Source organism: Arvicanthis niloticus, chromosome 8 (assembly GCF_011762505.2).
Source record: "Arvicanthis niloticus isolate mArvNil1 chromosome 8, mArvNil1.pat.X, whole genome shotgun sequence".
Taxonomy (NCBI): Eukaryota; Metazoa; Chordata; class Mammalia; order Rodentia; family Muridae; genus Arvicanthis; species Arvicanthis niloticus.
The window spans coordinates 68,922,376-68,950,301 of NC_047665.1; the positions used below are offsets into that span (position 1 = coordinate 68,922,376).

The 27,926-nt window shown below is 37.9% G+C and overlaps 1 protein-coding gene across 20 annotated transcripts in view; it reads left to right on the top strand.

Annotated features, from left to right (window-relative positions):
• The window catches only part of Mllt10 (MLLT10 histone lysine methyltransferase DOT1L cofactor), a 137,855-nt gene that overhangs the window by 84,397 nt on the left and 25,532 nt on the right, over positions 1-27,926 (top strand). For 18 of the 20 annotated variants that reach the window (XM_076939547.1, XM_076939546.1, XM_034509681.2 and 15 more), the window contains 5 exons: positions 79-334; positions 2,972-3,541; positions 10,097-10,141; positions 10,986-11,018; positions 27,417-27,595. In XM_076939547.1, the coding sequence (XP_076795662.1) occupies positions 79-334; positions 2,972-3,541; positions 10,097-10,141; positions 10,986-11,018; positions 27,417-27,595 (1,083 nt within the window). The remainder of the gene's footprint in view (positions 1-78; positions 335-2,971; positions 3,542-10,096; positions 10,142-10,985; positions 11,019-27,416; positions 27,596-27,926) is intronic. The other 2 variants (XM_076939550.1, XM_076939549.1) reach the window with 1 other exon arrangement.

Here is a 27,926-nt window from a genome sequence, read left to right on the forward strand (position 1 = left end):
TTTTCTTTAGCCAAATATAATTAGTTTTTTTCCTTTTACTTTCTGTTTTTGTTTGTTTTGTTTAAATCAAAATGTTAGACTTATACAAGTACTAGCAACAACTCCATATCTGGATCATTGAAGCGCTTGGAAGACACTGCAGCGAGATTTACAAATGCAAATTTCCAGGAAGTCTCTGCCCATACCTCCAGTGGAAAAGATGTTTCAGAGGCTAGAGGGTCAGAGGGCAAAGGGAAGAAATCTTCAGCTCACAGCTCAGGTCAAAGGGGAAGGAAGCCTGGTGGTGGAAGAAATCCAGGAACAACTGTCTCAGCATCTAGCCCCTTTCCACAAGGTAGTATGGTATTTTAATTAATGCTTTGTAAAATAATTTTTTTTTACTAATAACCAATGACTGTTCTAGATTAAGTTAGTTGATAGTATAGGATTATTTCCAAAAATAGTGTTATGTTTTAAAATGTTTCCGGAAGTTTTGCTCTATTTTTAATGATTTGTGTTTTTAAACTATAATTTTAATGTTTAAATGGCTATAGAATAGCTATTCAGATTGTGGAGAAAACAGATGTAATTTTCTTTCAGGAATAGGAATTTTCTTTCTATACAGTGTTTTTATTTACTTTTCCTAATAAAACTGTACATTTTAATAGGCAAATAAGAACTGAGCAACTTTTATGGACTCTAAGATCTTAAATAGTGATACGTCATAAGCAATGCATTTATTACAAAGCTTGAGGTTAAAAGATTTTTATTCAGCTGCTCTATTTTCTGTGCGCAGGCTGCAGTATCTACAGGCTGCCTATAGATTAGAGTTTCAGATAAATAGTGTATAGTATCTTAGTATGTTCCCTAAATACTGTCTGATGTTAGACTGAAATTCAATATTAACTGGGCTTGTATCATTTTATGGAAAATAGGAGTACTGTTATATTTCAGAATGTATACACTTATGTGTTGTTTTATGTAATTTTAAATATGAACATATACTTGAAAATCAGAAATTTTGACATAGCTCTTTCACTTGTGTCCATTGTTCCCCTAGAAGTGAATAGAACAGACTGCAGTTTACCTTTGATGAAGCACTTGTTAGACTTAAGTCCAGAGTCTTGCAATAAGATGTCCATAGTAGGTTGCTAATCTGTTGGCCTTTCATTAAAGTTTATTTATATATTTCATACTAGCAGTATTTAGGAGCCACATAGTTATGACTCTCTGGTATATGTGAATGCATGTAGCCTTAGAACAAAGTGCCAAAGTCACTATTATATTTAAGTAAAATTTAGTTATTTTTGTATCACTTTGAAAATTAGTCAGACCTTAATTAACCTTGCATGTAATTTCATTCACATTTTGAATGAATGCTATATTAGCAGAATTCAAACAATAAGACTGTTAAAACAGTTTACTTTGAGATGTAGCCCAGGGTGGCCTTTAATACCTTATCTATGATTCTGATCTTCCTTCCTCAGCCTTTCAAATGCAGGGATTATAGTATGGGTTGCCAGGCCTGCTTTATATTCTTAAGGTTTTATTTTTATAAAGTGCTAATCCATTTTTAAAAGTTAGCTCCCATACTTTTGGAATATTTAAGAATCTTTTTAACCTCTTAAGACATAGTAGAAAATGTTATAGTTATATAACTGAGATAATAAAAAAATCAAAATATGAAGATAGGGTGTTTCAGATTGTCATGGTTTGATTTAACTGTACCCTGTGAATTTTAGAAAATTTTAATATCCCAAATACTTTTAAGTATTTTGTTTTGTAATACTACTTTTATTTGTATTTGCATATTGGTGTTCCTAGGAATTGAGACCAGTGTCTTCCTTCCATGTGCTATGTAAGCACTCTGTTACTTAGCCTTTCTGTTTATGAGATAGATGTTAGAGCTGAATATGTTTAGTGGCTTATTTCATTTGACAAACATGAAGAGAGTTTTTGAAATGAGAATGATGGATCAAACTGTTCCTTCCCAGGACAGTTTTCCCCCAGCAGATAAGGACTTCGAGGTTCTTAAGCTGTATAGTGATAGGGGCTGCCAAGTGTTTTTGACTAGAGTGAGGTGATAGTAAGCAGTTGGAAAAGAAGCATAGAGGAGCTACCTCTTCCATGACTTTTTCATTTGTGCTTTTAGATTTATTTACTTTGTGTGAGTGTTGGTCTGTATGCCATATGCATTGCTGAAGAGGGCTGCAGAGGACATCAGAATCCCTGGAACTAGAGTTACAGATGTTCTGAGTGCCATGTGATTGCTGGGAGCTGAACTTGGGTCCTCTGCAAGAGGACCATTGTGCTCTTTAACCATTGAGCCATCTCTCTACATGATCTTTCATTTTTAAAGTCAATAAGATGACATTCATGGCTGGTTTTCCATTATGAAACTTTGTGGAAATTGGATAAGGAGATTATAAGGTGTAAATTAGGACATGAAGTCATAGTTTTTTGATGGGTGGATAGATTTGGCCAAATAATTTAATCATGGGTAAGTCCTGTTGTTTTAGACTTTACAACTTGAGAAATGTCTTTCAGTTTTACTATCATTTAGAACATTTACAGTTGTATCTGCATGCTAGAAAAAGACAGTCCCCTGGAAAGCCGAGCACATTGTGGTTTTGTCAGACACTCTAGTCTGCCTGTTCAGTCTTTCCTGTATAGTACCTCTAACGGTGTTTGGCAGGAAGCAGAGAAGACTGATAAATGTCAGTATTAGGAGCACGCTACCATTTAAGAGCTAATGTATGATACTACCTTTGACAAAGTTTTAAAAGATAATTTTAGAGGTGAAGTTGATTTCATAGTAACCTCTCTTATATTTCTTGCATAGTAATGAACTAAGTTTTGTAATTTACTTTAAGAAGTCCTTTTTGATCATTGTAATTTGTCTGTTGCTTAGAGAAACATTTCATCCAACTTTTCTTCCTCCACCTTTGTTCTTTGTTTGTTTGTTTGTTTGTGTGTATTTTGTTTGCTACAGGCGGTTTTTCAGGAACTCCAGGCAGTGTAAAGTCATCTTCTGGAAGTTCAGTGCAGTCTCCCCAGGACTTCTTAAGCTTCACAGACTCAGATATGCGAAATGACAGTTATACTCACACCCAGCAGTCATCATCAACCAAAGATGTACATAAAGGAGAGTCTGGAAGCCAGGAAGCGGGAGTAAACAGTTTTAGCTCTTTAGTTGGTCACCCTGTGACCTCAAACGTTATTTCACAGCCTAAAAGCTTTGACAATTCACCTGGAGAGTTGGGTAGTTCCAGCCTCCCTACAGCAGGATATAAGCGGGCTCAGACTTCTGGTATAGAAGAAGAAGCTGTAAAGGAAAAGAAACGAAAAGGAAATAAACAAAGCAAGCATGGCCCTGGCCGACCCAAAGGAAACAAAAATCAAGAAAATGTTTCTCACCTCTCGGTTTCTTCTGCTTCACCAACATCATCTGTAGCATCAGCTGCAGGAAGTGTGACAAGCTCTAGTCTTCAGAAATCTCCTACACTGCTCAGAAACGGAAGCTTGCAGAGTCTCAGTGTAGGCTCCTCTCCAGTTGGTTCAGGTAGGGGTCTGTGCCTTGTTTTCCCCTCAGTCATTCCACTGCCCTTTCTTTCACTACTCCAGAAAGTTGTGAACAGTTGTTCTGAGTGTGCTCTGAAGTGCTGTTACATTTAATTAACATTGACATTTATTCATTTTTATTTTTTGAGTTTATTGTATTATTATTATTAAAAACAAGGGCTTATTAAGTAGCCCAAGTGGGCCAGGATCATTCTGTAACAGAGGCTGGCCTCAGAGAGAGTCTTGATCTTCCTGGATCAGCCTCCCAAGTGCTGGGAGTTGCAGCTATCTGTTACCACACCTGGGCGGTTTTAGGGAGGAGATGGCGTATACTCTAGCATATATGTATACCATGCGGGCCTCAGGTTGTCAGGTGGCTTACTTTTACTTTCTGAGCCCTCTTTCTGACCCTAGATTTTTCATTTCCTAGTGAAAAGGAAAGTATCCTACAAGCCTAGAAAACTATTTGCTGGTGAACGTTTTAGCATCAATCTCATGTTACTTAGTTAAGTATAGATGAACAGCTTATTAGTCATCCATCACTTACTTCTCAGTTGTGTTTTTGCTCCACCTGCATAATATGTATAACACCATACCAGGATTCACATTTTAAATATGAACATGTCTATCTGTACTTGTTTTTGATGTCTTTGTATTTAAAGCTCTTTTGCTAAACTTCAATTTTTAGTTTTTATTTCTTAGTAATTGTACATAAGTAATGTGAATTTTTTGGAGCCTTTTTTCATAAGTGATAAATTTAGAATTTTATGTCAAGTTATATATCTGAAATGATTTAAAATTTGTTTAAAATGTATATGAGAGTTGATTTTATAGATTTGAAAGTGGTCCTAAAGCTGGCTTTTGTTTTTAATTTTGAAATGTTGTACCCGTTTTGCCTAGAACTGAATCTCCAGCACCATCAGATTGAAATTGTCTGTGAATCAGTTGTCTGTCTTCTTGGTGCTAAGATTAGAGGTGTCCTTCACCATACCTATTTTATCATCATTTTTATGACAGTATGGATGAATTTCTATACAGTATGTATGGCACTGGTATGCTTCTGTGTAACCTGTAATTTGTGTTATGAATCTTTTTAATTCTTAAAACTGGAAATGTGTATTTTATTCTTTTTAAAGACTTATGTGTATGATTGCTTGTGTGCCTGTGTGCCATGCTATTGCCTGATGCCCTCAGAGACCAAAAGTATGCATAGGATTCCATGGAACTGGAGTTACAGATGATTGTGAGCGGCTGTGGGCTCTGGAAACTGTACCTGAGTCTTCTGCAGACTCTCACTAAGTAGCTCTGGCTACCTTAGAACTTGCTATGTAGAGCAGACCAGCTCCAGAACTAAGATACCTGCCTGCCTCTGCCCTATGAGTGCTGCGATTAAAGACATGAGCCACCACAGCCTACAACAAGTTTTTTTTTTTTTTTAAAGATCTATTCTTATTTTCATTTATGTGTATCTGTGTGATGCTACATGTGCGTGTGGGTACTCATGGGTATCAGAGAGGGCGTTGGAACTCCTGGAGATGAGGTTAATATCTCCATTTGATAAAGTTGTGTGTGTGGGAGGGATGGGGGTGGTGGTGGCATTGAACCCAGGTCCTCTTGAAAAGCAACAAATGCTCTTAATTACCAAGCCCTCTCTATTACCAACCCTTAACAGTTTCATGTTTCATTGTCTATTTTAATTTTTTCTTGACTATGAGATAAGAAGCTTTTAATAAATCTTGACTGTAAACTTCATCCCTTTTGTGTAGCTTTGAATTTCTGATGGTTGAAATAATATTCAGTTAAATTACATTATTATGGATAATATTAATTTTATCTATCCGGAGAGAAGGAAGAAATGATGTGTAAATAAAGACATGTGAAAAATGTTCATTATACTTTATATTGTATATTTTGCAAACACAAAACAAATAAAATCTTTGGTTTGTTTATTTGCTTCAGTAAGCAGAAATAACAGTGACCATTTCAAGAAAGCATATGTATATGTATACACACATAATGTTATCTGATATGTTAGGTTTCATTAACTGCATTGTTATTTTTATCTTCTTTTATAGTAGTTTTATAACGGGCTATTGATGTCCCTGTTCCACAGTTGATAAAACTGAGATTTGAGGGTAGCCCAAGGTCATACAGCCTGGAGGTTTTTTGCTTGTTTGTTTGTTGACGCCTGCTGTGATTTGCACAGTTTTCACTTTAGTGGGATCTACAGAGGAGTTATTACATTGCTACACCAAGCCCTTTTGGGTACTAATGTCCTTAGCCCATGGCGTTTTAGACATGTTGGGTTGGGTATTCTTTGTGTTCAGTACTTGTCTTTTATAGGATATTTACCAGAATCCCTAGCCTTTTCTCATTAGTTGCTAGTAGCTCTTCCCCCATAATAAATATGTCTCCAGACATTGTTAAATGTCCCCAGGAGGCCCAAATTGCCTCTGGATGAGAACCACTGTTTCAGGAGGTGGGAAAAATAAATTACAGTGGGAAAAAAGTTCATTAAAAAGATTTAAATATATTGTATATTTGAATAAATGTTTTTATTTATGTTTCCTTTGAGACTCCAAGGGCCTAGCAATCAGCCTTAGCCTTTTTGCCACAGAAAGCAAATTTAAATAAATTTACTTATAAAAAATTGGGGTCATATACTTTTAGCAAAAAATTATAGTAATTCAATGAGTACCTTCCTCACAACACAAAGCTTAAATTATTTTTTGTGATCTTCACTGAGTCTTATGATTTTATAACATAGATTTTGAATTTCAGAGTTATGTTTGAGTGTTTCTATAAAATGCATATTTTTAGATTAATGGAATTAAAAATAATTTACAGCTCTTAAGAGTTTTTTTAAACCTATTGTAGATTTAGAGAGATTTTAAACATGAAAAGTAATGTTCGTTTTAGAGAATAGAGTTTGTAGTACATTAGTTGCAGTAAAAATCTTAATTCATATTTCTTTTACCTTGTTAATATAAAAAATATAATCATCTAGCGGGAATTTCCCTTAGAAGATATTATATTTTTAAATCAGTAAATTACCTGAAATTTTAATATGCAAATACTTTTATATTAAAGTTACTAAAATTATAAAATAAAACAATTTTAATTAAACCTAAGCTAAGTCATTTTACACATTTCTAATACAAGTTTTATAACTAGAACATAGTATTTTCTTCTGATAAGGTTGGGGGTGAAGAGTCTGTTGTAGAAGCTTGGTACATTGGCACTTGCTGATGGGTTCTTGGTATTTGCAAGGCACTGTATTAAGCACTTACATGTTAAGCATTATTATTTACTATCCGGGAGAAGAAAAAGACGTACAAATATAGCTCTAAGTGCTGAAGCTACATTCTTGCTTTGTGAATAATTTTGTTATGAAATTCAACAAATAATATAACTGTCAGTCTTTTTTTTTTTTTTTTTGAGACACGGTTTCTCTATGTAGTCCTGGAACTCACTCTGTAGACCAGGCTGGCCTCGAACTCAGAAATCTTCCTGCCTCTGCCTCCCAAGTGCTGGGATTAAAGGTGTGCACCACCACCGCCTGGCAACTGTCAGTCATCTTTAACCAATGGAATGCATGAGCAAATTTAAACAAATAATATAACATTATTTTGATATAAAAAAGATAACATTTCCTTTGGGCTAACTTTTAAATTTAGAAGTCATTATCTGTAAGTTATCCCTCTGTTCCCCAATAAAGTACAAAGAAGTCAGGTATGATGGCACATTCCCTTACTCCCAGGACTAAGCAGGCAGAGGCAGGTGGAGAATCTCTTGTATGTTCAAGGCCAGCCTGGTCTACCTAAGAAGTTGTAGGTTATCTAAGGGCCATATAGTTGAGACCTTGCCTTGAGAGTGTTGTATTCCTGTCTCTTCTCTTCCCTTTCCTCCCTTCTCTTGCTGTCTTTTTAAATGACTAGTTGATAAATTAGTAATGGTGACATGATTTTTGGAAGCACTGGTTAGATATGGACAACTGTCACAGGTTAGGTTAGATGCTATTGGTCATGTCTGTTACTTTCTCTACTGATAGCATAGTAGTGCTTTGAATGTAATGTGAAACATTGCCTTTTTAAAGTGGAGTTGAGACAGTAGTAAATACTGAGTATATATTACGTGTCATCATGTATATGCCCTTCAAGTGCCTATAGTTAGGCTGCAGTATAAATCATTGTATCTGTAAAGTTTGTATCAAATTGGAAAAGACTAAGGGGTCATACTTAGGAGTAAGAAGAAAAAGTAGTTCAATATTTACAGAAAAGGAAGTAAATTTTTATTGAGTCACAGTTGGAGCTGATAATAATTTTGTAGATAGGGTTGGACGAGTTTATTGAGGGTGAGGTCTAGGGTGAAGAAATAGGACATTTTGAACTGTTTCTGGTCTTAAGATTATTATTATTTTTCAATTTCTTTAATGGAAGACAGAAACAAGTTGCCTCATTTCAACCTATAGTAACAGTATGTCTTATGTTTGAGAGCATTAGAAGTTTAATCCGGGTAGGACAATTGCTGTTGCTATTGTTATTAGAATTATGTCTATTTGATTTTGTTTGTGTTAGCCAAAGCTCTTCTGGAACTAGAGATCCTCCTGTCTCAGCTGCCTGAGTGCTGGCATGTGCCACCATGTTCATCTTAATAGTAAGGTTCTGATTCTTTATTTCTTGTAGATTGTTAGGTTATGAGCACTTACTACCTGTGTTCTCCTCCCCCCAAGTTTTCATTTTATGTGTATCAGTATGCAGTTACATGTTTGCCTATTTTTGTGTGTGTGTGTATACTTGTTCCACATGCATGCTTGTGCTCATGGAAGGCAGAAGGAGGGCATTGCAGTTGTGAACTGCTATTTTAGTGCCTGGAACTGAAGTCCTCTACAAGAGTGGCAAGTGCTTTTAACCACTGAGCCATCTTCCCAGCTCTGAGACCTGAATTTTTGAAACACTGAATTTTAGTACTTGGAACAATTGAATCTTGTATTTTTCCTCTGCTTCTTTGTCATATACAAAGTCATAATATATGGTGCTTGTCATTTTAATAGTAGGATTCTGATTCGTTATTTCTTGTAGATAAACTTTTAGGTTATGAGCACTTACTGTTTGCCCCTCCCTAGTGTGTTAAGTATTTACCTTGGCAACATGAGGTACAGAGTTCAAATCCCTAGAATTCTAAGTAAAGCAGGATGTGATTGTATGCATTTGCAGTTCCGGTTCACCTTTGGCAAGGTGGGAAGAAAATGAGGAATCCCTAGATGTTCTCAGGCCAGGTAGCTTTATGTACCCAGCAATGGACATCTAGAGACCCTGAACTCAAGCAAGGTGGAAGGTTATTCCCTGACATTCACCCAGGTGTCCCAAGATCCAAACGCACACGCGCACGCGCACGCGCGCACACACACACACACACACACGAGAGAAAAAGGAGGCAGGTGAAATCACTTAGTAGGTGAAGACACTTGCCTTGCAGACCTGGTTCTCTTGAGTTTGATCCTGCTATTCATGTAAAGGTGGGTGAAGAGAGTGGCACAAAATTGTCCTTCTATCTCTATTTATGCACACCTAAATAGAACAAGAGCTTGATGGGTTAGTATTGTTTATTGCAGCATCATGTATCACTTCCAAATACACAGTTCCCTGTTTTTAAAAATAGAAGCTGCAAAATCATTAATATAATGATAAAAATACCATTTGTAAAATAATATGCTTAGAAGTTGGTCTCAGTGCTGCAATTCTGATGGTGATAAATGGTATAAAGGTGGATTGTGGAAAGACACTGAAGTTAGTCATAGAGGCAAGGTCTTGAAATGAACAAACAACTCATGAGCAAACTCACCCCCCACCCCCACCCACTCTTGTAGTTTCTGCTAAAGTAAAAGATTGCCAGTGATCAACTTTCTAAATAGTCTGGTCAGAAAGCAGTTTAAGGGGAGAAAGGAGCTTATGTCAGCTTACACTTTCATGTTATAGTCTCAGCATTGTGGAGGAAGTTAAGCCAGGAAGTTCTGATAGCTCGTAAGAGCAGTGGGAAATGAATGCATGCTTGCTGTTGTTTTTGTTTAGCTTGGTTTCTCCAACTCACACACAGTTCAGGACACCATGTCTAAGGAGTGTTGGTATGCAGAGTGAACTGTATGTTTCCCACATCACTTAAGACAATCCCACAGCCAGGCCCACAGGACAACCAATATAGACAATCAGTTGTTGAGACTGGTGATTGTAGTTTATGTCCTGGAGGTTATCACAAACACACTTATTCTCAGGTACTTACTTGCTAATGGACTTGATGTGTAAGCCCTTATATATTTTTCTTACTCTTTATACATATACATGTATATTCTTGAACTACCTGATTAATATTTGTGATAATTATAATTTTTACCCTTTATATATCAAATACCTAGATTTATAAGTTTCTTTTCCACATCTGCTTTGTCTTGTAAAGTGGACTTTGCCATGAATTCCCCCTGTTTTTCTGTCCTGTTTTTTGTCTCTCCTTAAGTTTATAGCAATTTCTTTGCTAATTTCCCTTTCTTCCTTATCCACAGAAATTTCCATGCAGTATCGACATGATGGAGCTTGTCCAACAACTAGTAAGTTGTCCAACTGGGTTAGTATTAGTAACCTGGGCTTTCTTGCTCTTAGATTAGTATCTTTTCTGATGTATTAACTTAGACCTTTAAAGGTCTAAGTTTTGATTTCCAAAATGCATTAGATTTTTATCTTGTAGATTTTTTTTCTGTTACAAAGATGCCTTCAAATACTGCATTTACTTGTGTTTAGGACCTGCATTATAGTCAAATGTTGCAAATTTTAACTATCATTGGTTTTTTACTATGGTACTTATGATTTAGAATTGTGACCTCTACACTTGGTAACATGCTCTTTTCAGTATTTGGGTGCCATTTATTTAGCCTTAATGTAAATAAAAAATTTCAGTATTTGTATATTAATTAGCTTTATGTTTGGACTTCTGTATGTGTTGAAACTTATATTGAAGGTTAGAAGGTGAAAATAAAAGTTTGATAGGGTTAGAAGGCATAATGAGATTTTGTTTTATAACTTTTGATTGTGCTGTACGGTTGATTATTACATCTTGTGGAGATACTGTGTAGATGAATAAAGAGATACTATATTGATACTGCTGTTTAAAGCAATTTTCAAAAATATATTAAACTAAAGAAAGTGTCACCTTTGTGACAGTGCACCTAACATGTTATCTCAGTTCCTAGGCTGAGTGTTAATAAGTGAAATATATAATATTTAAGGAGTTATATTATGGGATAATGAAAAAAGCTTTTAGTTTTAATAATTTCAAGTAATAGGTCGGGTAGATATACTAAGATTTTGTTAAGCTGATTCAGTCTGTGCCTTTGTTTTTCTTTTGTGTGTTTGAGAATGATCTTAACCTGACGTCCTTTTTTCCTTACTTAAAAGCCTTCTCAGAGTTGCTGAATGCAATACACAATGGTAAGTTTTATTAGATCTTCTCTGGTGGTTCACTTATCACAAATGTTGCCTTTTATCAAAAAGATGAAGTGAAAGTTAGCATGGTCTATTCATTAGAAGAGATCTAGTGCTTCAGTGAGCAGATTAATTGTTCTGCACAAACTTGTCAGTAGAAACTCTGTAACCGGCCTTCAGCGGTGTGATCAGTCAGTGAGGTTTCATTAGGTTGGTGTTTGTCTCTATGCTTCTCAGATTTCTGTGTTTGCAAATAGTCTACTTCTTGGAGATCTTAGTAATTACAGGAATTACAGGAAAAACAACAGGAATTTGCTTTTAACCACAGTATAGACTGTGAATTTTGTTTTTTCAGAAAGTTTTATTTGAATACCTTATTTTGCTCCTGCATCTCATGTGAATAAATATTTGAAACTGTATCTATTTGGAGACCAGTTTTCACAGTGTGGTCCCATCTTCTGTTCCTTTGGAGTCTAAGTCCATATATAAGGCAAATTCTGTCACTTTCCATTTTAACAGTGTAATTATAATGATGGTCATTACTACAGAGTGTGTGAGGATTTCTTTAGTTTTCCCAACTTTTTGTAATCCTTTTACATTAATTTTTTTAAAAAATTGTTTTATTTGTAAGCATGCATGTGTATATATTTTGAAGAGTGCATTCTTTCTCCCATAAGTTTTCTGGATTAAATGAAGTGTCCAGTTTGGTGTTGAGTGTTTTAAACCTGCTGAACCATCTTGCAGAATTTAAAAATATTTAGTCCCTTTATTAAGTGGGTTTTAACAGGTGAGGTTGAGAATTCTTAGTTGTGTTTCCTTCATCTTGTATTACAGAGAAAAGATGTGAATGAACCTTTTTTAAGCTATAAATGCAAATGAAAGATGGATTTCCAGTAAATGATTTTTATTCTATAATGGCTTTTCCTTTTTTTTCTAAATGTAGGTTTCCCCCCATTCTGTTAAAAAATGTATTTCTTTCTCTACAGATAAAAAAATTTGCTTATCAATGGAGTCACTTGAAGTCTTGGTTTGTTGAGTATTAGGTTAACCATACTGTCATAGACATTCACCATTTTGTTTCCTTTTTTTTACTGCAAGCACGTGTATGTGTGTACACATGTGCATACACACATGTGCATGCCTGTGCATACATCTGTGTGCACGTTATGGGAAGGGCACTATATGTGTAGATAAGAGGACATCATAGGTTGTAGCAGTTATCAGGTCTGTGCTGCAAGTGCTCTCATCCACTTTGTCATTTTGCTGCTTCCTCATAGAGAGTTTGTGTGTGTGTGAATGTGTACACACATGTACTGCAGGCGTGTGTATTTGTTTTTGATGGAAAGTTTCAGACTCCTTTTTTCACAGGCTTCTGATAAGTATGTGCTAGTTCTGTTGCATACGATCATGTCAGGGAGACATTTTTTTCCTGTTCACTTGCACTCTAATTTCTAAGGTGAGCAGTAGTGTTTTTTCTCACTGTTATATAGCTAGTTCCTAGAATCTCTTCTCTTTAGCACTGGAATACTTTTAAGCAATGCCATGTCTCTTTTTTTCTCTGCAAGATAGAATTGGGAAGCACACACATGCTCCTTTGTCATATTGCTTGGTTTACAGAGAGGTTTCTAGTTGTCCACCATTGTGTTGTTAGCTGTTTTCTGTAGATTGCACCATATGGCAGGCTGAAGAAATTTGGTTACTGACTTTATTTCCTTGTTTTAGGTAACTGAGAATTTTTTGTGTGTTTGTTAGTTTTGTTCATTGTATATTTAGTGATAGTTTTATTTCAGCCACATTAAGTACTTGGCCTATAACTATGGGAATGCTGTTCATAGTTATATGAATCTAAACAGTCCATGACTCTTATTTCCGTACATCCCTTTTTGGATTTTTCCCTCATCTTCCTCCTCTCCTTCCTCTCCCTCTTTCTCTTCTTTGTCTTTCTCTCCCTCCTCCTCCTCTTGCTCTTCTTCCTCCTCTTCCTCCTCCTCTCCTTCCTCTCCTTCTTCTCCTTCCTCTTCTTACTCTTGTTTTTCCTCTTCTTCCTCATTGTTAGCAGGAGTCAACAATTTCGCATGTATTCTCTGTAGTTAAGGATGACCTTGATATCATCCATAATTATTAGTCTAGGATCTACTCTCCAAATTCTGGAATTATAGTTGGGGGCTATATGTCTGGCTGTGTTTTCATTGTCTGTTTCCTTCTTTTTGATGCCTTCTGCATATGTGTTGCGGGAAGGATCAGATGGCGTAAGGTATATAATGCCCTTTCTTAAATCATTAATTCTTAGCTTACATTCTTTTAGATTGGTAGGGAGTAAAAACAAGCGATTTAGAGAGTGGCATCAGCACCTACAAGTTTTAGTTTTCACCTAGACAACACTTAGCATCAGTACAAGAGTCTGTAAAATACAGAGCCTTCTTCCTCAACTCTCCTCCATTGGATAAACATTAAGTTCTTTTCACATGGGAGATTATTATTAGTTTTTTGGGGGAAAATACATAATATAAATGTATCCTGCTTTGGTGGAATAGAATTTAAACATGAGACAAATATGCTTATTAATAGCATCTTGAAGAAATATCGTTAAGATTTTATGATCTGTAATAGGAAAAAGTTCAAAGTAAAGGGAAATTATCTTTGATGGATTAAACTGTGCTGAGAACATCGCATTCGACCTGTCTGGTTATAAGCTATTTGCTACAGATAATCAGTCTGTCATTTAAGTACACATTTAGCACAGGCAGTCAGCCCCACTCAGGTGCTGTGTTAGTTACTTTCTTGCTGCTTTGATAAAACACCATAGCAAAAAGCAACTTTGGGAGGAAATGGTTTATGTCATGTTACAACTCTGAGATGCCAAGTTATCATCCAGGAAAATCAGGGCAGGCATTCAAGACACAAACATGGAGGCAGAGCCTAATGCAGAAACCACATCAGAGTCCTTCTTAGTTAGTGGCTTGCTCCTCCTGCTTTTTTCAGCCTGTTTTTTTTATAGCACCTGGGAGCACTAACCCAGGGGTTGTACCACCTTTTGTAAGCTGATCCTTCCCACATTAGTTATCAGTTAAGAAAATGCCCCATAGGCTTGCCCAAAGTTCATTGTGGTGGAATCGTTTTATCAATTGCAGCTTTTTTTTTTTTTTTCTTCCCAGATGACTCTTATCTTTAGTCAAGCTGACATAAAACTAGCCAGGAGTCTTGACTATGCAAGGTGCTAGTGATAACTGATATTTGATTCAGAACATAAAAAGAATAACAACATTCGCTTTTAAATCAATAAATCCAAAGAAGTTGATTTTTTTTGAGTTGGGAAAAACATAGTGCACTAGTTATATCGGAAGGTTCTTTTGATGATTGCACATAAGAATTGAACAAACTTAATGCCAAGACAGAAACCAAGTCGAATTCTGTTAATAATATAGCCAAATATTATGGGGACCCAAACAGGAATGTGAAAGTCAGCCAGCCTCCTACAAAAAACAAAAGCAAACAAACTTACAGTTGTCAGTGAATTGAGTAGCAATTTCTGGGGCGTAGCGGGGGAAGGAAGGCATTCACTAGTATTTAGCACATAGAACAATTGCACTTCTGCAGAAAAAGAGAATTGTAGCTAAGTTCATGTAGCTGAGGTGATAATAGAGAAAACTTGTCTGTAATGGAAACGTTCTGGTAGAGAAGACAGAGACAGGTTAATCTTTATTTTACTTGCTTTGGACATTATTTAAAGATAAGAATTAACTTTGTTTCTTGGGTTTCTAGACTCTAGTTATCTTTCTGTGTTAGCTTCTCAAGCGCTGGGACTACAGATTATTACACCACCGTGCTCTGTGGTATCAAGTTTATCTTAAAATAGTGAAGTCTTCGTGCTGAGAGGGAAACTTGTAGACAAAGAGTCTAAGATTGAAGAGAAGGCTCTTCGATGGAGTAAGCATGTGGGGCGGCTGGGAAGTGTGGCAAGTGGAAATGCTACAGCATAAAACATAAAATAGCTGTGAGAGCCTCCTGTGTAGTGTGGCAATTGATCTTTCTAAATACCCCCAGATGAGGGCTGGAGAGATGGCTCAGAGGTTAAGAGCACTGACTACTCTTTCAGAGGTCCTGAGTTCAATTCCCAGCAACCACATGCTGGCTCACAACCATCTGTAATGGGATCTGATGCCCTCTTCTGATGTGTCTGAAGACAGCTACAGTGTTCTCATATACATAAAATAAATAAATCTTTAAATACTGTCCTTAGGTTTTTAGAAATTATTGTGTAGTGAATTTTATTGTAAAAATTTCATGCATCCTGTGTTCTTGCTGATCCTGCCCAGTTCTCCTCCCCTGTCCGTTGCTGTTTGGTTTCCCGTCCCTCCCCAGAGTCCTCTTCTGCTTTTATGCCATGAGTGATTCATAATCCTCATCTGTGCCCTGCTCCCTAGCTTTATCATTTTCACATCTATCTATCTATCTATCTATCTATCTATCTATCTATCTATCTATCTATCTATCTGTGCCTGTTTTGTGTGTGCCCACGTCAGGTTAGATGACAGCTCGTAGTGGGCCTGGGCTCTGCTACTCCATAGGTTCTAGAGATTGAAGTTAGTTTTTCAGGATTGGAAGCAAGTACCTTTATCTTATGAGCCATTCTTTTAGTTACTTTTCTATTACTTTGAAGAGACACCATGACCAGGGAAACTTATAAAAGAAAGCATTTAATTGAGGACCTGCTTACAGTTTCAAGGGGGGAAGGGGGAGTTTCTTTGACCCTCCTGGCAAGAAGTGGCATTGGTAACTTGGGTTTAGTTAATTCCAGATGTACTCAAATTGACAACACAGAATAGCCACTACAATGGGCTCATTATTTAGTGCTTCCCCTGCACATATGTGTGCGTGCACAAACACACACATATACACACATCCCATTGTTAGGGTCAGGTTGTTTTCTTTTTGAGGAGAAATATAGCAGACACATTTTTTTCATTGCATAGTTTGAAATGTTAAAAGGTTTTTTTTAATGGAAATTTTTTCTCTTTATGATGATTAATTTGTAGAATTAGACATGAGATAATGTAGAGACTCATTTCTTGCTGTTCTTCATCAAGATTTACCCTAATTCTTAAAATGTTTGGTTTTGCTATGAGTCATTTTCCAGTTTTCTATGTTGCCTTTGACTTCCTTCTGTGTCTCTTAGTTTGAATGCTTGTTCTTTTTCCTGAGCCCCTCCCTCCAGCTCTGATTCTACCCCTAGCTTCTTTATGGTACGGTTGCCATCACAGGTTAGTACACAATTATCAGCTTAAAGAACACACATTTAAGCCGGGCAGTGGTGGCGCACGCCTTTAATCCCAGCACTTGGGAGGCAGAGGCAGGTGGATTTCTGAGTTCGAGGCCAGCCTGGTCTACAGTGTGAATTCCAGGACAGCCAGGGCTACACAGAGAATCCCTGTCTCTAAAAACAAACAAACAAACAAACAACCCAAACAAACAAAAAAGAACACACATTTATTAACTTTTGTTTCTTCTCTTCTACTTTATTCATATGAAGTAAGTTGGTTCAATTTGTTGTTGTTTTGTGTTTAGACTTTCACATGGCTAAAGTCTTATTTTATTTAGTGGTAAGTATATTAGGAGACTCTAGAAAGAAAGCCACATCAGGGCTCATCCTGGTTACTGTTTGCAGTTATAGTACTGAAGTTAAATTTGTATCTATTGGCTTCCACCTCAAGTGGGGCTCACAGAGGCTTTTTAATGGTTTTGCATCTTTCCTTGTTTTAAAGCAAGGATAAATAAATTGAATTCTCAGATTACCTTTCGTTTCTGAAGAATCTGTTTTAGCTAGGATTAGTTACTATTGCTGTTATAGAACACCATGACCAAAAACAAGTTGGAGAGGAAGTGGTTTACACTTCCACACTGTAGTCCACTATCAGAGGAGGTCAGCCAGGACAGGAATTCAAACAGGGCAGGAACTGATGCAGAGGCCATGGTGGGGAGCTGCTTACTGGCTTGCTCTATGTGGCTTACTCAGCCTGTTTTCTTTTAGAACATAGGAACTCCAGCCCAGAGATGGTACCATCTTATGGATGACGTGGAAACTTAAATGTCCTTTGGAAAGTCAAGTTGTGTTGGATGGTGTTTTGCTGGGGTAAACACGTGAAGGAATGTTTCACTGAAGCAGACACAGGACAGAGGATGTTCTGCTAAAGCACATGTGATGTGAAAGGACATGTGATGTGATGAGAGATTCTTTACTAATGACAAGCATGTATTGGTCTCTGTTGGGGCTCCATAGAGAACAACACACTTGTGGTGTTGTGCTGTTTGATTGATAGAATGATGTCAGCTGAGACAGGGCACTGCTGAGGTAACACCCAGAGAGGACACCGGCTGTTTGCAGGGAGTGTAATAAAAAGGCTCCGCTAACTGTGCAACATGCACTTGTCTGGTGTCTTCCCTGAGAGAGGCACAGCTGAGAACTTCTCTTGGTGTTCCTCCTGGTCCCTCCTGCTTGCTGACTTGTGCCAAGGCCGAGGCTGAGGCCTGGTTGTCTCTGCTAGGTAGTGGAACTGCTACTGATTTGTGTTTGTTATTCTGACTCTACCAAACTGGACTGCTGGTGTATCTGTGAAGTGTTTGTGAGTGGACTGAGTGAACTGAACTCTTCCCAGACAACACAGATAGGAGTTGCTCCAAAAAGCATTTCTAAACAGGTCCACTTTCCCCGTATCCTTTCTTTTCCACTCACTCTGGTGCATGGTGAGCTAGAAGGGGGGGGTTAAAGCATTTAAGAACCATCATTAAACTATGGAGGCATTTTTCTCAGTTGAAATTTCCTCATTTCGAATGACTTTAGCTGTGTTGAGCGTAAAACTATACATGAAGATATAAAACTGTCAGCACGTTCTCATTCTCTCCTTATCCACACTTCCCATGGAATCTTCCCTCACCTTTTGTTCTTAAAGGTCATATAATTATATCTCGTCTGATTTCAAGGTCAACCAACCACCCAGTATGTTTAATTCAGTCTTCAAAGCCCTTCAAAGTATTTAAATAACCAGAATATAAAAACTGGGTTATAGCAGATGCTTTGGAATTCTGTCCTTTACAATAATTTAATGCCCACCACAGCTCTTCCCCCCACCTTAATGGAATGTGTTGCTATTTCTCTCTCTCTCTCTCTCTCTTTTTTTTTTAAATCTTGTGTTTTCTCAACCCTCAAAGTTTGTCTGTTCTTCATTTTCCTCTTTTTTTTTTCTTGCAGAATAGGTAATTCAGTCACGAGGTTTGTGCATGCATGGTAGGCAGTTGGTCCTATATCTTGGTATCTGTCTTTGTGTGTGTGTGTCTGTGTGTCTGTGTCTGTCTGTCTGTCAATCAGAGTTTAAAATTCCTTAGTTTTTTTATTTATGGTACCACTGCAAAAGTTTATAGGGCAGTATACCCAATGTAATGAAAAGAAAAAGACAAAGCTACAACAGATAAAAGACCTCATGAATGTATATTTAATTGACATTACATTGCATTAATCAAAAGCTTTTTTTTTTTTTTTTTTTGGTTAACTGAGGCTATGGTAGTCTGTTCTGAACAGGAAGGGTTTCCTGTTTAAGCTGTAGTAACTTTTCTGACTATGGATCATCATTCCTTGTGTGGCAGACTTTTACAGTTCCTCTAATGCATTTGGGACGACTGTCTCAAAGTAACCTGCAGCTTTCCTGACAACTCCTTGCTCTCTCTCCTGCTAAGAACTGTAGCCATTTCTGTTTTGTTTTAAAACCTTCTGCTACCATATCCACCACTTCCACTTCCAGATCCATAGCCACCACCACAGGGACTGCCTGAGCTTCTTCCACCAAAACTTCCCCCTTTCATGTGTCCATGACTTAATTGCTGCTGTCCAGTATAGTTTTCAAAGTCATAGTTCCCACCACCATAGTTACTTCCACCAAAATTTCCTCCTTCATTGTAACCATCATACCCTCCTCCACCACCTCCATAACCTCCTCTACTACTGTAACCAGGACCATCATCGTAGTTGCCACCATCACCTCCAGATCCATTATATCCACCGTCACCACCTCCATCACCACCTCTGCTGCCACCACCTCCACCACCATAGCCTCCTCTTCCACCAAAGTTTCTCCACTACCAGAGTTTCCTCCACAACCCATGAAGTTGCAAGATCCACTGATCATGACCTCTCTGTGATTCAGCAGACTGCATCTCTTGTTTAGAAAGGGCCTTTTCCACTTCACAGTTATGCCCATTATAGTGTGGTATTTCTGAGCAACAGTTTTATCAACTGTGTAATGATGATCAAAAGTTACAAAAGCAAATCCTGTATTTTTTTTTTTTTTCACACTGCCTGTCTTCTATAACTTTTATGGTTTCAATTTTGCCATACTTTTGAAAAGTCTCACATTATATTCTGTATTCTCTTTAATACCACCAATAAATGTTTTTTGCACTGTTAAATGGGCACCAGGCTTTACAGAATCCTCTCTAGAAACAGCTCTCTTTGGCTCCACCACACACCCATCAACCTTGTGGGGCCGAGCACACATTGCAGCATCCACCTCTTCAACACAAGAGTAGGTCACAAAACCAAAGCCTCTGGAACGTTTGGTTTGGGGATCTCTTATTACCACACAGTCTGTAAGTGTGCTTCATTTCTCAAAATGTTCTCTTAAGCTATCATCTGTGGTTCCAAAGCTCAGACCACCAATAAACAGCTTCCTCAGCTGCCCTGGTTCCTTTGGATCATGGCCCTCCATTTAGGACACGACTCTCTTCTTCCAGCTCACGTTCAATATGCAATCCCACTTTGTTATTGTCTAAAGTTTCTCTTTTCTTTTCCATTTCTTTTTTCTTTCCCCTTTTCCCTTTCCTTTCTTATCCTTGCTCCACCCACTCATCCCCTTCTCTCTCTTATATTCCTGGTGAACTATATATTTCTTCTGAGCACAGTTTTATCTTTTTTTTTTTTCCTTTTCCCAGTTTTATTTCTGCTCCAAACTCATTGCATGTTTCTTAGTAGTTACTAAGTGTTAACTAGATGGAGGGGCAGGCAATGAATGGGTGGATAAAAGATCCACCCATTGTGGATCAATATGTCACTGCCATCCACCGCATCTTTCTGCATTATCATTTCTGTTCTTATCCTGAAATTGAGAGTACTTTCCTAGAGCTTGTGTGTTGTAGGATTCAGTTTCATTGAACTCAATGAATATTAGGTTGATTTAGATAAACAACTGTAAAACTTGTAAATGATGGAAAAAGAATGATGTTAAATGGAAAACAGTGGTGGTGGAGGGGCTAGAAGATGGATGGCCTCATAGTTAAAAGAGCACTTGTTACTCTTGCTGAGTATTTGTTTTATAAGTTCTTCTTGCATGTACATACATGCCACATATGGATTCCTGGTGCCTGCAGAAGTTAACAGAGGGCATCAGATTATCTGGAACTGGAGTTACGAGTAGTTGTGAGCCATTAATTTTGTATTGGGAATTGAACCCAGGCCCGCTACAAGAACAAGTACTCTTCTAAGCCATCTCTTCTGGCCACTTCGCCTAACCCTCACCCCACCCCACCCTACCCCCCACCCCCAAATAAAAAAGGTAGATATGGAAGATTTAGAAGTGTTTATGTCAGGTTGGTGAGTGGAAATCAGAGGTCTCCCTTTAATTTTTGTTGCCACGGAAGGAATATTTTGTGGTATTTTATAATAAAGACGCCAAAGCAGGATTAGTAGATTGATTGCACTTGCTCTGGGTAATCTATATAAACATCCTAATGCGATACCAAAACAATTAAACTTTATTACCACAGTTTTGCTTTTCAGTATTATACTTTTATGATTATTGTTGTATATGTTTGGGTTGTAATTTTGGCTTTCATAGTGTGGTAAGGGCATTGGTAGATGAGAAAATTATAATACTACTTACTTAACCTAGAAATTTTAAATTAGCACTTAAAATGCTCAAATGGCTGTCATTTGTTGAGTCTTAATATGAGTTGACATTATTAAAACCTTTAAATGGGCATTGTCAAATTAAGGTAGCTTTTTGTATAATAATATGGGGACCCAGAACACTTGAGTAATTTTGATTATGATCATATAGCTGAGAACATCAGACTCACTTTTATCTCAGCCAGAACTTTGTTCTTAAAAAGAACATGTACTGTTTGGATTTCAGTATGTACCTCCTAACTTTTATCTTTCAGTTCTGAGCATTGGGTATTATTCGTGTGGTATATTTTCACCATCAAAACTTTTAATCTGTTAGGGCTAAAGCAGTTGGTAGAGTGTATGTGGGACCTCAGCCAGATCCCTGGTACTTGAGTAAAACGTAAGACATGATGGCAGGCACTTGGAATCCCAGTGCTTGGGAAGCCTAGACAGGATTCTAGGATTGCTGGCAGCTAGTAATGTTGATTCTGTGAGCTCTATACTTAATTAAAGAGTGTCTCCAAAAAAGGTGGAGCACTATAGAAGATGCCCCGTCTTGACTTCTGGCCTTTATATACTATCCAGAAGCATGCACACTCAACAAACACATAAGTAAGGCTCATATTGCAAAGATCTAGACAGTCAGCATTTTATGTTTTTAATATATTTGAAGAAAGTAGTACAAGCATTTTATTAACTCTTAATTGGAACCTTCAAAGTTTTACATAGTGCTTCTTTATTTTCATCTCATCCCTAATCATCACTACACACACACACACACACACACACACACACACACACACACACACTCACTCTTTTGGAGGCATAATTTCACTCCACAGCTTAGACTTCTACCTCTACCTTCTGATTCTGGGATTGTAGGCATGTACCACCGTGCCTAGCTCTCCTAGATTATAAATGCTAACTGTGATAATAGTAAGGTAAATTCTTTTTGCTGTTTTATATGTTTTGTTATAGAAAGCTAACATTTGTTAAATAAACTGGAATAATCCACATTCAGTATTGTCTTACTAGGCTGGAGCCATGTCTCTGAAGTTAAGAGCACTTATTGCTCTTGCAGAAGACTTGTGTTCAGTTCCTAACACTCATGGCATCTCACAACCACCTGTAGCTTGGGTTGCAAGGAGCTAGCGTATTCTTTTAACCTCCTTTGGCTCCTGTAGCACACATGTATACTTGCCGTTTTCTCTGTCATCTTTTGTTTATAAGTACTCATTTTGCTAAAAGTGCTGTTTCTGTTCTGTGTAGCATGACTAAACTCTTATGTCATTTATTCGTGTGTGTGTGTGTGTGTGTGTGTGTGTGTGTGTGTGAACATTTATGCCTAATGTTGGGTGTCTTCCTCAGTCTCTTTATACCCTGATTTTTTGAGACAGGACCCAGCGCCCTGAGATTTGGCTAGACTGGCAGCAAGCCTTTTTCTGCTCAAGTCTCCTCTTCTCTACTGTTGGGGTTTCATGGTACCTGGCCTTCTTAGGGGTTCTGGGGAGTGGACTCAAGGTCTTGTGTTTGTATGGCAACCACTCTACTGATGGATTCAACTTCCAAGCTTGTACATTTGCTAAGTGTTAGTCATTGGTCCATGATTCGTTGTCACACTTTAGTGACTTTTAATGGCCTTAAATGACCATTGGTAGTTGTGTTTGATGCTTTTTTGGGGGGTTGCTAGAGTAAGATCTCTTTGTTTTTAGTGTTTTGTCTTTTGTTTTGTTATTTTTGTACTTTTTTTCTTTTTTTTTTTAAATAATTTATTCATTTATTTTTACTGCACATGCATTGGTGTTTTGCCTGCATGTATGTCTGAGTGTGATGGTGTCGAATCTTGGAGTTACAGACAGTTGTGAGCTGCCATGTGGTTGCTGGGATTTGAACTCAGGACCTCTGGAAGAGCAGTCAGTGCTCTTAACCGCTGAGCCATCTCTCCAGCCCCTACTTTTTTCTTTTGAATAATGCTCCATCAGGTTTCTTTCTGTGATCCTCTTCCCTTGATCATTCTGTGAAATCCCTAGGTGTTGTAATTTTTGTTCTTTGTTTTGACCATTGTCTTCACAAAGTGTGGGAAACTCTATTATTGTTAATACATGATGGATAACATGACTGAAACACACAGTGAGTGATAATGGAAACTCTGGTGAGTTAAAATAAGAACATCCTGTCTACAACTAGCCAGATTGTTAGTATTTCAAAGTATACCATCTGCTTTTGATAGATCCTATGTTGTTTGCTTTTGTTTTGTTTTGATTTGATTTGTTGCTGTTTGTTTGTTTTTTCCACCCCAAGACAGTTTCTTTGTATAGTTCTGACTGCCCTGGACCTCACTATGTAGAGCAGGCTGACCTTGAACTCATAGAATCACCAGGCTCTGCCTCACCATGGGCTGGGACACTACCACTACCTAGCTTAAGTGTTCCGTTTTCAAATAGAACCTAAAAGTTTAGTTCTCTGAATAAAATTTGTGCTTTTCTACATATTCACTACTGTTATCCATAGCACAGGACAGTAGAAAGTCAGTTTGAGAGTTCACAAGATTACTTACTCTCATTGTGCATATGACTCTGAGATTTGTGCATGCTTAAACATGCCCGTTCATTTGTTTGTGCATGTAAATGTTACCAGCATAGATGTGAAGGTCAGAAAACAACTCTGGAGTCAGTTTTCTTATTTTTTGATGGATTTGGGGCTGGAACTCAAGTTTTTAGGCTTGTGTAACAATGCCTTAGCTGTTAGCTCTCCTACTGGTGAGGGTAAGGTGCTCTGGAGGCTCTAAGCTCACCCGGCAGTCATGTCTAGATTGTGCAGCTGTGTTATGCATACAGGAATCTCCAAGACTGTGATAATCATCTTGTAATTCAGATTTATTTGTAATAGGAAATGGTTTCTTCTAATTCTGATTAAGCTTGTTTTTTACTTAATTTTCATTTTGTGTACACACACACAGACACACACACACAGAGACACACACACCCCTCTTTAAATCTAAGTTCCCCCTAAGAGGAAATATGCAGTATTTCTGAGTTTAGCTTATTTCTTTAATATTACGATACCCAGTTACATTGATTTTTTTTTTTTTTTCTACATTCTTGATCCCCCACCCCCTTATGGCTGTAATTTTTTTCTTTGTGTTGCTGGGCATGGTGGTGCAAGCCTTTATCAGGACCCTGGAGGGAAAGGCAGGTAGATTTTCTAGTTTGAAGCCACCCTGTCTATATAGAGTGAGTTCCAGGACACACAGTGAGTTCCAAGGCTACACAGAGAAACCCTATCTTGAACCCCACTCCCCAAATCAATTCCTTGTGTATATATCTACCACATTTTCTTTATATATTCATTTGTTGATAGATGTCTAGGCTTGTTTCTTTTCTAGGCTTTTTGGATGGCGCAGGTATGAACATAGGTGATAGAGTATCTGGCTCTATGGTATGCTGACTTAGAGTCTTGTTACTATAATATATTCCAAAGTGGGAATGCTGTAGTATAGTTGCTTCACATGATAGTTTTCTTAGTTGTTATTTTTAGAAATCTCTACAGTGATTTCCATAATGAGACAAGCTTACCTTTCCATCACCAACAAATAAGCTTCCTCTTTCCCCACACCCTTGCCAGAATTTGTTGTCATTTGTTTTCTTAATGACACTCTTCTGACTGGGGTGGGGTCACCTTCTCTACATTATGTTTGCTCATCTGTACAAGCAGTTAGCAGTACATGGGAACCAAATACTCTGTTCTCTTCACCATTCTGCCTTCAGGGATCTTTTTCTCCTCCCCTCCCGCCCCCCTGTTTACTTGTGCTTAAGAATTATTGAGGACTGTGCCCCCTTTTTTCAGGTCTAATTAGTCATCAAGCCCCATGAACTTTGTAATGTTTGTTCATTGAGCACTGCTGCCTTGATTGAGTGTCTTTGTTTATCAGCGTTGTGTCAGCTCTTCACAGTTCATCTCTGCGTGCTGCCAGTGAGTTTTGTTTTACGTATCCCCCAGTATTGACTACAACAGTCTGCAGAAGACCCATCAGTGAGTTCTTAACTGTTCAAGTGAGAACGTCTAACCGTTACTGCTGCTGCTTTGGTATCGTTTTCTTGCTGTCTTGCACAGGTCTGTAGGTGGTGCCCACACATTCCTGCTCTCCACCATGTTTCTTCCCCACCCCATCTTTCTTTGTTGTGCAGTGCTCTTAGACACCTGCTATAGAGGTACTGTACATTTCCAGTCTGTCATCTAGGACTGAGGGAGATAGACACCCTTTGTGTGCATTCACCCCACCCTACCCAGGACAGTCTTCAGTGCCTTTCATGGGTCGCTGTAATTCTCATTTCTGCCAAGTTTCTTGAAAGCAGAGATCATATATCTTGAATAATGCTACCCAAGGTTTAGAATAATGTCTGGGAAACAGTGAGTTCTCAAATATTTGCAGAATGAATATATCATTTTTTTCTCTTGAAACTGTTGATTCAAAAATGATACAAAAACTTAATTCTAGGTGTAAAGCCTTTAAAGTGTCCTAGTTCTGTATTTTTCTGTTTGAAGAAGGTGGTAGGTTTTTTTTTAAAGCATGAATCAATATTTATGTTCTTTAGAATTACATAAATCCCACTGATAAGCCGATATATTTACTAATTATTACCTTCTAGGGGTATAATGTGTGTGTGTGTATGTGCTTATGCATGAGACAGACAGACAGACAGACACACACACAGACCATACATACATGAGTAAATACATGCAGGGGCCAGAGCTGATAGTATGTTTCTCTGTCATTTTCCACTCACTAACATTTACCATCTTAATTTTTGGAACAGTTTCTCGCTGAACCTGGAGCTCCCTAGTTGTGATAGAAGGCCCGGTCCTCCTGTCAGTTTCTTCTTACAGCCCTGGTATTGCAAGTGCCTGGCTTTTTTACATGGATTTTGAGGATCAAGTTCGGGTCATAATGCTGACATAGCAAGCACTTCACTGACTGAGCCACCTCAGCCTCTAAGAGGCGTTAAGCTACAGCTTTCCTTCCCACTTAATATTAACAGTAGTTAATATTAATTATTTTTAACATTTAGTAATAGTCCCTCATTCTATTTAAATCAGGTTTTCTTGATCACCTCCCTTCCTCCCTCCCTTCCTTCTTCCCTCCTCTTCCTCCACTTCCTCCTTTCTTCCTTTCATGGTTAAAACAGGTTTTTCAGTTTGGATATACTTAATGCTACGCTGGAGAAGGTAATTTTTTGTCCAGGAAACTGTCAGATGGATTAGAAGATGTTTGCAGCAACCTTGACTTCTCACCATGGACCAGGAGCATTTTCCACTGTTTGCAAATTAGGACATTGACCAAAAGTGTCTCCTGCACTGGCACGTGTTTCTGTGGTGCAAAATACTTCCTGGCTAGGGTCAGCCTCTTATTCTCTATATGGGCGGGTGCATGCTTGTGTGTGTGCTCTTCATATATGCTCATGTGCAGCTGGGGTCTGTGCACACAGAGGCTGGAGGAGGCCATCAGGTGCCCTGCGCTGTCACTGTCTGCTTTCTTTTCCTGACTTAGAGATTTTTGTTTTCAGTTAGCCTTCCAGCTCCACTGCCCACTTCTCACTCCCTAGTGCTGGAGGGAGTTAGTTATATGGTCTAGATTCATTCTTAAAATGATGACACTAGTGCTCTGTACTCAGCTTCTCATGCTTACACCATAAGGCTTTACACATCTGTTGGTCCTTTCCCTGGAATACATGGGGCATGGTGCCTAGTAACTGCTAGTTTATGCTGAGGTCTTTTTTCCTGCTTTTCTTCCTAGCTCTTCTTCTAGATGGAACAACATCTACATCCTCACTTCCTTTTTCCTCATGGCTTTACCTTACAGAACAATGAAAAAATATTCCTTTATCAAGTTGTCCTCACTTTCTTGTCAAATTAAAAAGTGGCTGCTACCTTGTCTTTCATGTCCTGTTAACTCATCAGAAACTTGTGGCAGAACTGTTCCTGTTCTTGGTAGAAGCCACCTCTGTTCTTGCTGCTGTGATGCATGGAGGCCTTTTATTAGTGGAATCAAGTTAGTCCTGTCCTATATCATTGTATTCTTTCTAGAACAAGGTGGTTTTTTTTTTTTTTTTTTTTCTTTTTTTCTCCATTTTATAGCTTCTTAGTCATGATTTCTAGGGTTCTAAGCATTTGAAAGGCTTACCAAGTGGTTTTAAAACATAGCCCTCAGCTGCTTCATTCTCCTGTTTGGAAGCCTTTTGTTGCTCTTAGAAATGCCAACAATGCTTAACTGTGTGTTTGTTTAACAAAAACACTTGAGTCAAAAGTGAAGTAGGTTCTTTTAGACAAATATTTTATGAAAAGCTAGTGTCTTCTAACATAGTTTTAAAGCACTAATTAAAATTTATCAGTAGGGAAGGGATCAAAGAGAAATCTTGTCTGACCAATTGACTGCTAAATTATAAGATACTTAAATAAAATTTCTTTGGTTGCAGGTATTTATAACAGCAATGATGTAGCCGTATCCTTCCCAAACGTGGTGTCTGGCTCAGGATCTAGTACACCTGTCTCTAGCTCTCATATACCTCAGCAGTCATCTGGGCATTTGCAACAGGTGGGAGCTCTCTCCCCCTCAGCTGCGTCGTCTGTAACCCCTGCTGCTGCTACAACTCAGGTATGTTATAGCTCAGAGCCAGCCTTAGCTATGCTAAAGGTGCTCTCCAACAAAAGGTCAGAAAATGTAGGAAAAAGTAGGAGTCAGTTTAGGGCTTTTGTGAGCTTTGTTTCAAAAGACCATTTAAAATTGCACAAATAGTATTTGGAAAGCTTTTGTCTAAAATATTTTAATTAACATAGGATGGGATGTAGGATATATGACTCCAGGCTGGAAGAGTGGCTCAGTGGTTTAGAGTATGCACTGTGGAGAGTCAGTTCCCAGCACCCACATCTGCTGGCTCATTAGCACCTGTACCTAAAGCTCCAAGGAGGTATCTGTTCGTGTCAGC